Genomic DNA, 12,915 nt, shown 5'->3' on the forward strand with positions numbered 1-12,915 from the left:
GCACTCTGTGAACACAGTGTGGAGAAAAGGGTGCTGTGACCAACGCAGTGGTCATCAGACTTGGCTTTTTCAGGCTTTATTATATTACACATCAGAATCAGTTATTTAACTCGTTTAAGTATAGATCATTAAAGACTGAAATCTCTCTTGTCCTTTAATGCAAACGCAACTTATTTCCTTTAAGATAACTGCTACACTGTTACAGAAAGATTTTTTATTTATTTATTTTTTTAAATGTTCTTTTTTCCAACATTTCGTACACAATCAGGTGTATTATCCTGATCTACTGATGCGTACATATTCAATCAGGTGAAAGTGTAAGGGGAAGTTGTTGGCTTTTTTTCATATATTTGGGCAAGTAAACCTGGAAGTTTACAGATAAACACAATTCTTTTCTTTTTTTGTGTTGGGGGGAAAAAAGTCAGCATATCAGCAAGACAGGCTTGGCTTTTAAAGAGGCAGGCAGGGACTTTCTGTTGTGTTTTTTTTCTTTTCTTTTTTTTTCTTTCTTCCTGTATCATGAAAAAACAAAAGGAAGCCAAGTTAATATCTTTTTTAGCACAAAATGTTTCCTTAAAAGTCATTATACAGCTCAGGAATTCTCTCTCAGTTCAGTGAAGGTAAAAAAAAAAAAAAAAGACTGAATAGGTGTGCTCGTAATTAGACACTCGTTCAGGCATCTGGGATGTGCCTTTCTGGGAAACAGAGACACACTGAGTGGAATTCAAGTTGAGATTTGATTTTACTCGTCTCTATGGTGCCTTGGCTCACATGTGTGAGCAATACTGCTGACTGATTGCGTATGATAAAGTGAGTCCACAACAAGTGCGTGATGTGAAATGAAATTAAATGTGTGAGTAGATGTACAGTCACATTTAATTTTTTACAGTCTGGCTACACTTTACTACCCCACCATCTGCACTGCTAGTTTGTCTTATCCTATCTGTCCTGTCCTATCCTTTGCATATTCTCCTGTCAGGATTCTTATAAATTCAAACATTTGGGGAAAAAAGGATGCCTGAATGAGGTGTCTTTTTGTGCCTACTAGGCCCTGGGCCAATCAAAGACAGTAGGAGTAGATGTGTTTGGCACAGACCAAAGAGCTTTTCAGGAGAAGACCCACACACACAGTGTGAAGCATGTCGGTAGATATGGTTTGGGGTTTCTTCCCCAGGGACTAGAAAGCTAATCGATTGAACTATTAATCCTGGAGGTCACCTTTTAACAGTGTAATGATTGTAAGCACACAGCAAATCCACCAAGGCCGAGCAAGAACACATGGAGGGTTATGAGATTGGCTACAATAGTCACATTTCATATATGAAATATGTCTGGACAGTTGCATTCAAGAATGCATACAAGAAATTATTATTTATGCTTAACATCGCAATACTAGCTTGAAACCAAGTGTTTACTTCTCCTCGACAGGAATATTGAGAATTTTCATTGTGGTAGATCAAAGAAGATATGTTTGCTTTCCTAAATATGTCCAAAAAGCCAACAAATCCACTTCACTCCACTTTTCACGATCTATATGTACTCATGAGTGCATGTGGGCGCACACAAACCCATTTTTGTGACAAATAAAAGCATTGCTTCTTTTTACAGGCTCATAAGTTCAAGAATAAATGGCTGCTACTGGCATCTTGATTTTATGATTTGTCCTTCATCTAAACATGGTTTTTTACAGAGCAGGATTACAGTCACAAGGGGTGTGACTTTTTCCCCAGAATTCCTGCTTTATTTTTATTAACTAAGAATTTTGACTTTCATCTCAGAATCCTGATTAGTTCTTCACAGAACTAAAGAAAACGCCAGAGTTCTGAGGCTGAAAAGTAAAAATTCTGATTCTTTTTAGAATTCCGAAAAGGGTGGAAGAGTCATCACCCATGAATACTTATAATAAAAATAATAATGTTTTTTTTTCTTCAGTGGCCCCAATCCTCTTATGTATGTTTAAGAAGTCATTTTACTCATTTAGTTTTATTTTTAAGTAATGAGTCTATAGGTTTGCTGAATGGATTCCACAAGCAACAGAAAGATGTTGGTGCAGTTTCGCTTTATACCAGGGGTGGGCAATTGAGTTTCCCAAGGGGTCACATGATAAACAAAGACTGTTGAGGACTGCACCAATAAGCTGAACTCAGTTCTGCTCAATATTAACTATTTCTTTGTTAGCTTACCAGTGCAGCCCTTCTCAGTAGTCCCAGTTTCTCATGGGCCCTTTGGGGAAAATCAGTTGCCCTCCCCTGTTCTATACAAATCTATTAAAATGAGTTTTCTACATGTAGTTGTAATTGCCCATGTTTGGTGAAGTCTTTACTTTAGTTTCAGGTGTGGTCACTGGTGAGACCTTGCCCTTGTATACTGTAGGGACACAGCTTGTTTGTTGATGGAAAGCTACAGCCCTGTATTTACGTGATATTGTAATTACTGCAATCTGAAATTTGCTTGCCTCCCTCCCAACCTGTGCTGTCTTTTGGGATTAAGTTTTGACTCTTGAAAGTCTTTTATTTTTTCTCTCTGGAGCATTTCAATATTCTAACTTTGGTGACTCGTTGCTGTTTTGGGGCAAATATCGATACACACTGATAACAAACAAGACTATGTTTGTATGACTTGAAGCTACAAAATAGTAAAAAAAAAAAAAAATAGCAGAACCATTCACAGACTGCAAGCCAGGTTTTTCTTCATGTTGTGGTTTTTTTTTGTTTTGTTTTTTTGCTGCCACGAAACCAGTTTCTCCCAATACAAGCAAAACTAAATGAACTAGAGTATTTGTGTTAACTTGTTCTTTGTTAACCAGGTAAACTTTCTGTCACAGCAGTATCTGGTTTTTCCATACGTATCTGTTGTGTGGACAAACATAAGTGGTTTAACTGAACTTAACACCAGTCTGTGTCACAGGTGGTCAGTTCAACCAACGGGGAGCTGAATGCAGACGATCCGCTGGCTGTTCATTCCAACGCCCCAATTACAGCTCCGCCAGAGGAGCATCCGCCCGACGAGGCCAAGTATGTGTCATATAGCCACCACGACTCTCTTCCATGTCCATCTGTCGCTTCCTCTCTTTCCCTCTTTACCTCCCTCTGTCTCCTTTTGCTATCGTCTGGAATTGTGACAGCTCCAGCCACCAGCTGTCATCTTCCACCTGCCCCTCTTATCTGTCTGGGTGTGTGGGTTTACGATCTGCAACCAGTCTCTATATCCCTCAGTGAATTTTCCTTTTCTGTAAAAATAAAAAAAGCCATTGTACAGTACTGTGCAAAAGTAAAAGCCAGCCCTCATTTCTTTAATAGCTCTTTGGAAATCACCCTGGTGGAGGAAAAAATACAAAACTATTTTATATCTATCAAACTATGTTATCTTTAAGATTTTCCTAGATTCAACTTAAAATGGAAACAAGTTTTGTTTTTACGATGGGCTGCTAGTAACAATATGCCTAAAGTTCTTTGCAAAGTTGTTTATGTGTAGACACAACACTAGTTCATCCTTTGAGGTAGGTGCCATTTTATCCTTGAGTGATTCATAGGTCAGTGTTAAGTGGTTTAACATACTGAAGAAAAAAAGCAGCCACTGGCCGACAGAATGCCTGGAGAACTATTGCTCAAGAGCTCTTAAAAGATTACAGGAAAGCCTGGCTCCATGGCAGCAAAAAATAAAGAAATGAAGGGTTGCCTCAAGACTTCTGCACAGTACTGTAGATTAACTAATGCACCCCCTCATGCCTGTGCCCAGCCAATCAACCATTAACATAGACTACAATCTCTACAGCACACAAGTACAGTGGGGCAAAAAAGTATTTAGTCAGCCACCGATTCTGCAAGTTCCCCACCTAAAATGATGACAGAGGTCAGTAATTTGCACCAGAGGTACACTTCAACTGTGAGAGACAGAATGTGAAGAAAAAAAAAATCCATGAATTCACATGTTAGGATTTGTAAAGAATTTATTCGGAAATTGGGGTGGAAAATAAGTATTTGGTCACCTCAAACAAGGAAAATCTCTGGCTCTCACAGACCTGTAACGTCTTCTGTAAGAAGCTTTTCTGTCCCCCACTCGTTACCTGTATGAATGGCACCTGTTTGAACTCATCATCTGTATAAAAGACACCTGTCCACAGCCTCAAACAGTCAGACTCCAAACTCCGCCATGGCCAAGACCAAAGAGCTTTCGAAGGACACCAGGAAAAGTATTGTAGACCTGCACCAGACTGGGAAGAGTGAATCTACAATAGGCAAGCAGCTTGGTGTGAAAAAATCAACTGTGGGAGCAATCATCAGAAAATGGAAGACATACAAGACCACTGATAATCTCCCTCGATCTGGGGCTCCACGCAAGATCTCATCCCGTGGGGTCAAAATGATCATGAGAACGGTGAGCAAAGATCCCAGAACCACACGGGGGGACCTGGTGAATGACCTGCAGAGAGCTGGGACCAAAGTAACAAAGGTCACCATCAGTAACACACTACAACGGCAGGGAATCAAATCCCGCAGTGCCAGACGTGTTCCGCTGCTGAAGCCAGTGCATGTCCAGGCCCGTCTGAAGTTTGCCAGAGAGCACATGGATGATACAGCAGAGGACTGGGAGAATGTCATGTGGTCAGATGAAACCAAAGTAGAACTTTTTGGTATAAACTCAACTCGTCGTGTTTGGAGGAAGACGAATACTGAGTTGCATCCCAAGAACACCATACCTACTGTGAAGCATGGGGGTGGAAACATCATGCTATGGAGCTGTTTTTCTGCCAAGGGGACAGGACGACTGATCCGTGTTAAGGACAGAATGAATGGGGCCATGTATCGTGAGATTTTGAGTCAAAACCTCCTTCCATCAGTGAGAACTTTGAAGATGAAACGAGGCTGGGTCTTCCAACATGACAATGATCCAAAACACACCGCCCGGGCAACAAAGGAGTGGCTCCGTAAGAAGCATTTGAAAGTCCTGGAGTGGCCTAGCCAGTCTCCAGACCTCAACCCCATAGAAAATCTGTGGCGGGAGTTGAAAGTCCGTGTTGCTCGGCGACAGCCCCAAAACATCACTGCTCTCGAGAAGATCTGCATGGAGGAATGGGCCAAAATACCAGCTACTGTGTGTGCAAACCTGGTAAAGACCTATAGTAAACGTTTGACCTCTGTTATTGCCAACAAAGGTTATGTTACAAAGTATTGAGTTGTATTTTTGTTATTGACCAAATACTTATTTTCCACCCTGATTTACGAATAAATTCTTTACAAATCCTACCATGTGAATTCATGGATTTTTTTTTTTTTTTTTTTTCACATTCTGTCTCTCACAGTTGAAGTGTACCTCTGGTGCAAATTACTGACCTCTGTCATCATTTTAGGTGGGGGAACTTGCACAATCGGTTGCTGACTAAATACTTTTTTGCCCCACTGTAGTGTAAAAATCATTGAAATTAGTTTTGGCACTGGTTTGAGCTGGTAGCAGGAACTAACCGGTAAATGGTGCCAGTCTTAAGCATCAGCAGCTGGAATGGTGCCACGCTGCATGGCTGGCCAGTCACTGAAAAAACTGCTGTGCAAGCTGAAGATCACACGGTTCGTCTGACTGACAAGAAGTGAGGGCAGCTCTTAGGATTCACACAGCTCTCAGACTAAACAGTATATAATAATGAGGAGATGCATAGTTTGAAACGGAAGTAATAACAGAAATGTAGGAATCAACTTTAAACACATTTTCTTTCTCCACCATGCTTTATGATATTGATTGAGGGAGGCAGCCATTCCAATTTAACTTCAGCACTGGACCACTTGACTGGTCTAGATTCAAGTCTGCGGTGGAAAGATTTATGATGCTGGGCCTATTTCATACAGCGCTTTCAGCTCCAAGTGCTTTACATTAAAGTCCAGACATCAAACAAAGTCAAATAAGACCAATAAAAATAGAGGAGTTTAAAAAAAGAAAAGAAATATAAGTAAACAAATTAGATTGTGCGTAACTTTTAATTTTACATGCAAATAAACAAAATTTGAGCAGAGGATATTTACTTTTTACTTTTAATTTCAATTATTCACAAATTTCTTCAATTAAAATCAATTTTTAATAACCGGCCCACTGAGTAAGTAACCTCAGAATCAGCAACAGCCCAACTGAGCCTTAAAAAAAAAAAAAAATGAAGTAGTTAACCCAAAAACAAAATTGTTTTGATGATTTTAAGACATTTCTGGCCGCAGCCTTCGGGCAGCTGCTCGACCGCTAAAACGTCGTGAGGACTGAACTTCATAGCACGTCCCTGACAAACTGTAACAGTGTGTATATATAAATAAATAGTAAGTGTTTAACAGAACACCTTGCTGAATTGCTGGTCCATTTTATGCTCTTACTTCATGTAGTTTATGTATACACTGGTGTTCTAGTAACACATCAAAATGAGAGCGAGCACACTATTGAACCCCTTAACACCCCAGGAAAAAAATCACTCATTGTGTACTGCGTTTTAATATGCTTTACATATAATTACCTATGAACATGTTTTAGATAAGTTCAGTTCAGCTGTCTGGGAAAGTTTAATGCTGAAGCGATTAACCATGAACCAGCTTTAACAGTGTTTATAAAGTGTCGCCTCCTGAATCTCCGAGCTGCGTGTTCTGTTTTTAATGTGCATTCATTTCTGTCTCTGCCCAGATGGCCGGCCTTGCTGCTGTTGTCTCCTTTCACACGATTGCGTGATATTATGATTGGTGTGTTTTGTGCCCATCTCCTCTTTGATGCCCCATCAAACAAAAAAATTATTTTTATTTTTTTAATGACATAATGATGGCAAATTGATTTAAAATTGGCCTTATAGGAAATATTTGGTGTAGTTAAGCTGAAATAATACGACATTTTTATTCACAATCATGGACTCAATCTAAAAAAGACAAAAGGCTGTCTTCATAGGACCAGTTTAAAATGTTAAGCCTCAGTTGCACAGCCCTAGAGACTGGTTGGTGATCATCTGGCAAACACAGGTTGCTAGGGAAAAATGTCTATTCTCCCCAACTTTATTGGCAAGTAGTTGCTGGCTGTTGCCGGCTTTTTCCATGTGAAAGTAGTCACAAAGAGTGCGTCGCAGTGAAAACCTCGGTTTGGGCGCTAATGATACTGATACGGTCGTTTGTAGTTTGCATGAAACTAACTTGTCTGCAAACATTGAGCTGTTGTGGAACTAGGCCTGTGGGCCTAGAAACTGGTCCATTAGCCTCTACAGCATCCTGTGTCCAAAATAGGAGACAAGTTAAAGTCACATGATTAGTGGTCATGTGACTGAATACCCACATGTTCGGGTTTTTTTTGGTTTTTTTGCATTAATATTTTCACCTATTTATGGGATAGAACAAATCTAGTTAATTGTTTTACTAAACAAAAATAGTTGCACTACATTATGTTAGTACTTGTTGTAGCATTAAAAAGTCTAGCCACCCACAGTGCACATTTGCCCAGTTTAAGTGAGCACGTAAATGTCAACTCTTGTGGTTCATTGTGTTTAACATAGAAAATGAAGTAAGTATAAGGACACAATGATCTACACACCAAGCAGCTTTTATTAAAGGATTTAACATTTTAGAAACATGCTCAAAACGTGATGCCGTATCACTCCCGTTCCCGGGAATTCTAGGAGACCTAATAAGCTGCAGGGATGTTCTGTGACCTTCTCTGTGACCTTCTCTCTTTTAACCTCTCTTAACTTTCTGTCTCTGTGTCCACCTGTGTCCTGTTGGTGCGTGTGTGTGCATGTTTGTGTGGCATGTTCCCAGCCCCATCATCTCGGTCTCGCTGTATTAATCTATCTTTCTTTTCTCTTTACTCTCCTCCTGCTCCTCCTCCTTCTCCTTCTGTAGCTGCGTGAAAATGCTCAACCTGTGGTGAGTCCCTCTCTGCTCGTCCACATCAGACTCATGGGACAGGGAGTGGACCAGCCTAGGCTGGGCCCAGTGGAGTTATTTACAAAATGTAACCAGACTCTCACTGGTGCATATTATATAGTGCCCACAAACATTGTCAGCTGTGTTTACTGCCAAGTTTCTGCCCGTTTTCTGCATTTAGTAAACCTTGCTGCCTGACAAACATTAATAAATAATATCAGGCCAGAAAGAAAAACTGTCTTTTTAATTATGGCTCCTTTATAACTAAACATTTGACTTTAGGTTACAGCCTTTTTGCATGGAACACCACTATTTGTTAAATATTAAATGAATCTGAGGGTACCCAGTCACTGTCCTATGTCCTAATCTGCTTTTTTCTTGTCTTTGTATGTTCTTATTAACCGTTCAGGCTCACCGTGTCCTGTGACTTTTGTGTTCACTGCTTCCTTTTTAATTTATTTTTAAAGATTTTACCTACAAGTATTGCCTTCAGAGTCAGTTTGTAGTTTTTGTTCCTCTGCCATTTGTCTGTTAAAATGGTGGGAGGTGAGTACGCAAACGCTTGGTGGATGGGAACACATCCATCGTGTCCATGTTAAGGTGTTACTGAGTTCTTACTGTTCTGGTTTAAAAGACAAAGAAATAAGACTCAGATGAGGCTCCTGTGATATTTAACACACTGCCGTGTTTGTTCTTTCTCGTGCTTCTCTCATCCACGCGCTCATTTAACGTCCACGTCTTTCTGCAGGTGTTGCTGTTTCTTCAAGCGGAAACGGAAGAAGAACACGCCACGGCAAAAATGATCACGCAGCACCAGCCTGAAACGTTCCAGCTGTTTGGCTCAGTCGATTGTGATTTTATTCGAAATCAGTAAGGTCCCGTTCAGAATAGAAGAGGGAGTCATCTGAGAGATCTTGATTGAATTGTTCTCCGTTTTTTGGACAAGTTTAAAAACGGTTTGCTGAGATGTACAAGATGCTTGTGTCTTCTTGTGGGATTTTTTTTTTGTTGTTGTCTTTTTTCTTCTTCTTCGCCCTCCACCCCTCTGTCAAGCTGTGCCGGGTTGTGTTGCAGGTCAGTCAGCCAAATGGGGAAAAAACCTTTCTGATGGAATTTTGCAGAGGATAATCTTTTTTCCTTCCTCCCCCAAGACTCCCAACATCAGTATTTTTTTTTTTTTTTTCTCCTGAAGAGGAAGAGATGGCACCTCCTGTGGAAACTTGCTTCACTACGATTCCTGCTTGACTCATAAAATCATCATCTTCAGTTCCTTTCTAATCTCCTAAATGCATCCTGCCCTCAGTTTGCAAACTCATTATGACACAAAGCCCTTTATGATGATTCCTGATGTAGGAACTGAATGTAACACAAGAAGAGCCAAGAGTGTAACCGCCTATCGTCACATACAGGCACAAAGAGCATCAGTCTGCCATTTGGCCTCTGCACGTTATATTTTTTGTTGTTGTTGTTTTCTTTTTCCCCCCGTCCTCCAAAGAGGTCAACTCTGGCACTGGGACCGGGGCCTGAGACATCAGAAAACAGAGACGCCTCATGTACAGTGTTCTCTGCTCATGCTGCTTGGTTAAAGCGCTCCCTTAACCTCGCTGCTGTCAAAACACACTACAGTCTCTTTGGACTCTCCTGCAGTTTTTGCTCCTACCCTTCGCTGAGCAGCAACATGACACTTGTAGATGCAGGGGGGTGGGAAAACAAATGCTATTTATGCTATTTATCTCTCGGTTTCCACCAGTTTTTCCTACTAATTCTTAAACATACGTACTGAATGTATGGACAGTAAAATAAATGACTTTAAAGCATTTATATAATCTGTCACGTGCACGGGAATGAAATTGCAGTTGGGGAGCTGAGACCAATGTTTTAAAAAAAAAAAAAAAAAAAAAAAGAAGAAGAAAAAAAAAGGTGACCAAAACTAGGTGGGAGGGTCTTAAATGTTGTTGATCTTGTAGACATTGGGGGATGCTTTGGAATAACATGAGGAAAAAGTGATGTGAGGCACTTTTGGAGAATCACAGCCTCTGAAACGCTTCTGTCCAATGCCTTAACCCCCCGACCAACCTACTGACCGACCAACCGACCGCAGTCACATCACCACTTGGATGACACGTTGGCGGCATAGTTAATGTGAGATTTCAGTGTCTTTTTTTTCCTTTTCTTTTTCCCGTCCCCTCCCCTTTTGGGTATCCTGTGTAATAAAGAGTACCAGACTGTTCCCAGCTAGTGTGAGAGCAGTTAACGACTTCCCCTTTGTTGACACACTGAAGATGTATTCCCAAGAAAGTGATGCCAAATGGAACGTTTTGGTGTAATGATGTGTAACGGTGTTCCAGATGTCCCCCAGATGTCCCCCGTCCCCCAGTTACCCTTGTGCGTACCAGTGTGAAGACCCCACGTGCTGCAAAGTGGTGACGTTTGGACGACTGCTGAACCCCCTTCTCCTTGTCAGCACCGGGAGAGGAGAAAAGAGAGGGCGGAGAAGTGAACGTGTCTGTACCATTCTCACTCTTTATTTAGTGTCACGGAGGACTGCCTTGAAACAAAATCCTCAGTACGTCACCTTGCCTATCCTCCTAACAGAATGAATTACCATATGTGTGTTCTTTTTCTTTTAAATTTTACATCTTATGCTAATGTGAATTTGTTGAATGCAATTTTTTTTTTTCATTCCAAATAGCCATGGTTTTATGGGGAAAGAGAGGTTAAACAAACAAACAAAAAAAAGCTTGAGACCACGACTGCACTACATTTGTTGACCCCGGCTTTCCCTGACGAGACCCTGCCTTCTTAATACTGTACTTTAAATGTGCTTATTACTTTAATTGTAGCTGCCTCGTGTGCTAGGCCTTCCCTATAGGGTGCAGGGAATGCGCACACACACACACACACACACTCTTCTGTTTTTTTGCCCCACCCACTTTTTTTGTTTGTGTGTGTGCCATGACGGCTTCCCTTCACTCCATTTCCCTCTGTCCACACACACACTCATTCATCCAAGACCAAGATGAGTGGAGTTTCAGGTTTGTCTCCATCATCTTTAGAAATATGATGTTGTAGATGTTGCAGATATTTCTCAATGAATCAGTATGTAAACCTGCTTGTTATATGTATTTACACTGTATAGCTTCCAGTTTATTATTATTTTTTTAACCCCTGACATGTTGGTTACTCTGGGGTCTAAGTTATTGTGTTATTGAAAGTACTTGAATTTGAAAATCTACGGGACCTTTTCTTCTTTTCTTTTTTTTACCCCTTTTCTTTTCTTGGGCGTTACCATAGTAATTCCACACATAGGATTTGAGGGGAACGGTGGGAAAACCAGGCTATCTGAATGACAGGTATTCATGTCTCTGATATGTCTTAATGCCTCTTAAAGTTTATTTTTTCCCAGACAAACACGGCTCGGCCATTTCATTCCAGCTGCCTGAGGAAAAAACTCAAAGTATTCTGATATGGATATCCAGACTGTAGCCTTCAGTCTTTCCCCCCATGGATTTCCCTGAGTGCCATTTCCTGAGACTACTACTAGCCCATGCCTTTTACCTGTGCCAGGAAAATATGAAGTTGAATGTTTTATTATTTTAGCTTTTTCTGTCTTTGGATGATTGCATTCCACCATGTGTCCTTGAAGGGGTCCGCTGTCATTTTTGGGAAGAATCCTCGAGCAAACGTGGCTCAGCGCAGCAAAGCGTTGCAGTGAAAGTGTTTCACGAGTCGTTCCTGTTGGTTTCTTTCATTCACAATGTCACTGGAGAGAAACCGGACACCAGGTTTATTATTCTCGAGTCGGATGTTGTGACTGATCATCTTTGCGACATTTTCTTCTTCCGTTAAAGCTTGCAGGCTGTCCAGCTCTTCAGCTCCCGGCTGAAATGCTCGATATGTTACTCTGATGTATCCGCTTTTCTTACTGTTGGCCTCATGTAGAGTGGTATAGGAGTGCTCTGCGTGACTTGTATCTGCATGGCTTACCTGGAGACTATCTTTCTCTCTCTCAGTCTCCAGCGAATTTCCTCACCTGTAGGGCTCGTATACTGTTGGGTCAGTGAGTCAGTTTTGGCTTCCAGGCCTCATGTAAAATACATCAAACATTTTCATGTCTTCATTCCTTTTCAGCGGCCATTATTTCTTACACAGTTCACTTCAGTCAGACTTTGGATGTGTGGAACTTAGTCAAAGCAGAGGACGGTGTGAAGTGTGAATGAACGGCTTCGGTCTCTTTGGGTTCTCTGGCACTTTTTCCTCGTTGCTGTACTGTAGACTTACTGTGTGTTGGATTTACTGTATTTTTTTTTGTTTTGTTTTTGAGGGAGAGGTGACATTTGCTACAATATTGTGATGATTATTTGAACTGTAAATTGTACAGAGTTCACAATTGTAGTCCGTTTTCTGTTGGGAATCCATATAAAATCGTATTCTCTGATCATTTTTTCCTTTTTCTGGTTTTTTTTTTGTTTTTTTTTTCCCCTGACTGTGGAAAATCAAATTGTACAGCTCCAGAGTTTATCCTCCTCCCTCGGCATTGTTTGTTTTTATTTTTTAGAGCCTATGATTAAGAGGAATCTTAAAACTGTAAATAAATATTATTGTGCTGAAATATGAATGTCACTTCAAAAATGTATTTGAATGAGTTAGTCAAGGGCTTCAAGAATGAAGGACCCACATTTCTTTTTATGGTTTCATATTTTTGATTTGCAGAAAGGTAAAGGTCCTTTTTATCTGAGATGCCTATATTTTATTTTGTGTTTTGTTTTTTGTTTTTCTCTTTGGATTCATATAATACAATGTGTCACACATGAACCTTATAAAAATCACTTTTTATTCCCTCCACACCTAAAGGGAAAACTCCAATTTGCACCCTTTTTTATGTAAAATAAAAGATCTCTCCACCTTGTGGGCATGTCTCTTGTGACGTGATTTTTGTAAAGTCTGCTTCAGGAAATGTTTTGACTTTGATCAATTTTTTTAATGTGTGTGACTTATAAACCCAGCAGATTTGGACCTTCATATTCAAAAACCAGAAATGCTG

General features: G+C 40.5%; 1 protein-coding gene across 6 annotated transcripts in view; it reads left to right on the forward strand.

The window, feature by feature from the left end:
- Positions 1 to 12,780, forward strand: part of csnk1g1 (casein kinase 1, gamma 1) — a 39,066-nt gene extending 26,286 nt beyond the window's left edge. For 3 of the 6 annotated variants that reach the window (XM_086293183.1, XM_086293175.1, XM_086293200.1), the window contains 3 exons: positions 2,908 to 3,014; positions 7,848 to 7,871; positions 8,620 to 12,780. In XM_086293183.1, coding sequence (XP_086149309.1) covers positions 2,908 to 3,014; positions 7,848 to 7,871; positions 8,620 to 8,674 — 186 coding nt within the window. In that variant the 3' untranslated portion in view covers positions 8,675 to 12,780. The remainder of the gene's footprint in view (positions 1 to 2,907; positions 3,015 to 7,847; positions 7,872 to 8,619) is intronic. The other 3 variants (XM_086293192.1, XM_086293219.1, XM_086293210.1) reach the window with 1 other exon arrangement.
- The last annotated feature ends 135 nt before the right edge of the window (positions 12,781 to 12,915 follow it).

The sequence above is a fragment of the Aulonocara sp. 'chitande type north' Nkhata Bay genome, linkage group LG1, assembly GCF_057382095.1.
Source record: "Aulonocara sp. 'chitande type north' Nkhata Bay isolate Kocher_YH1m ecotype deep benthic linkage group LG1, A_spYH_male_GT1.1, whole genome shotgun sequence".
Taxonomy (NCBI): Eukaryota; Metazoa; Chordata; class Actinopteri; order Cichliformes; family Cichlidae; genus Aulonocara; species Aulonocara sp. 'chitande type north' Nkhata Bay.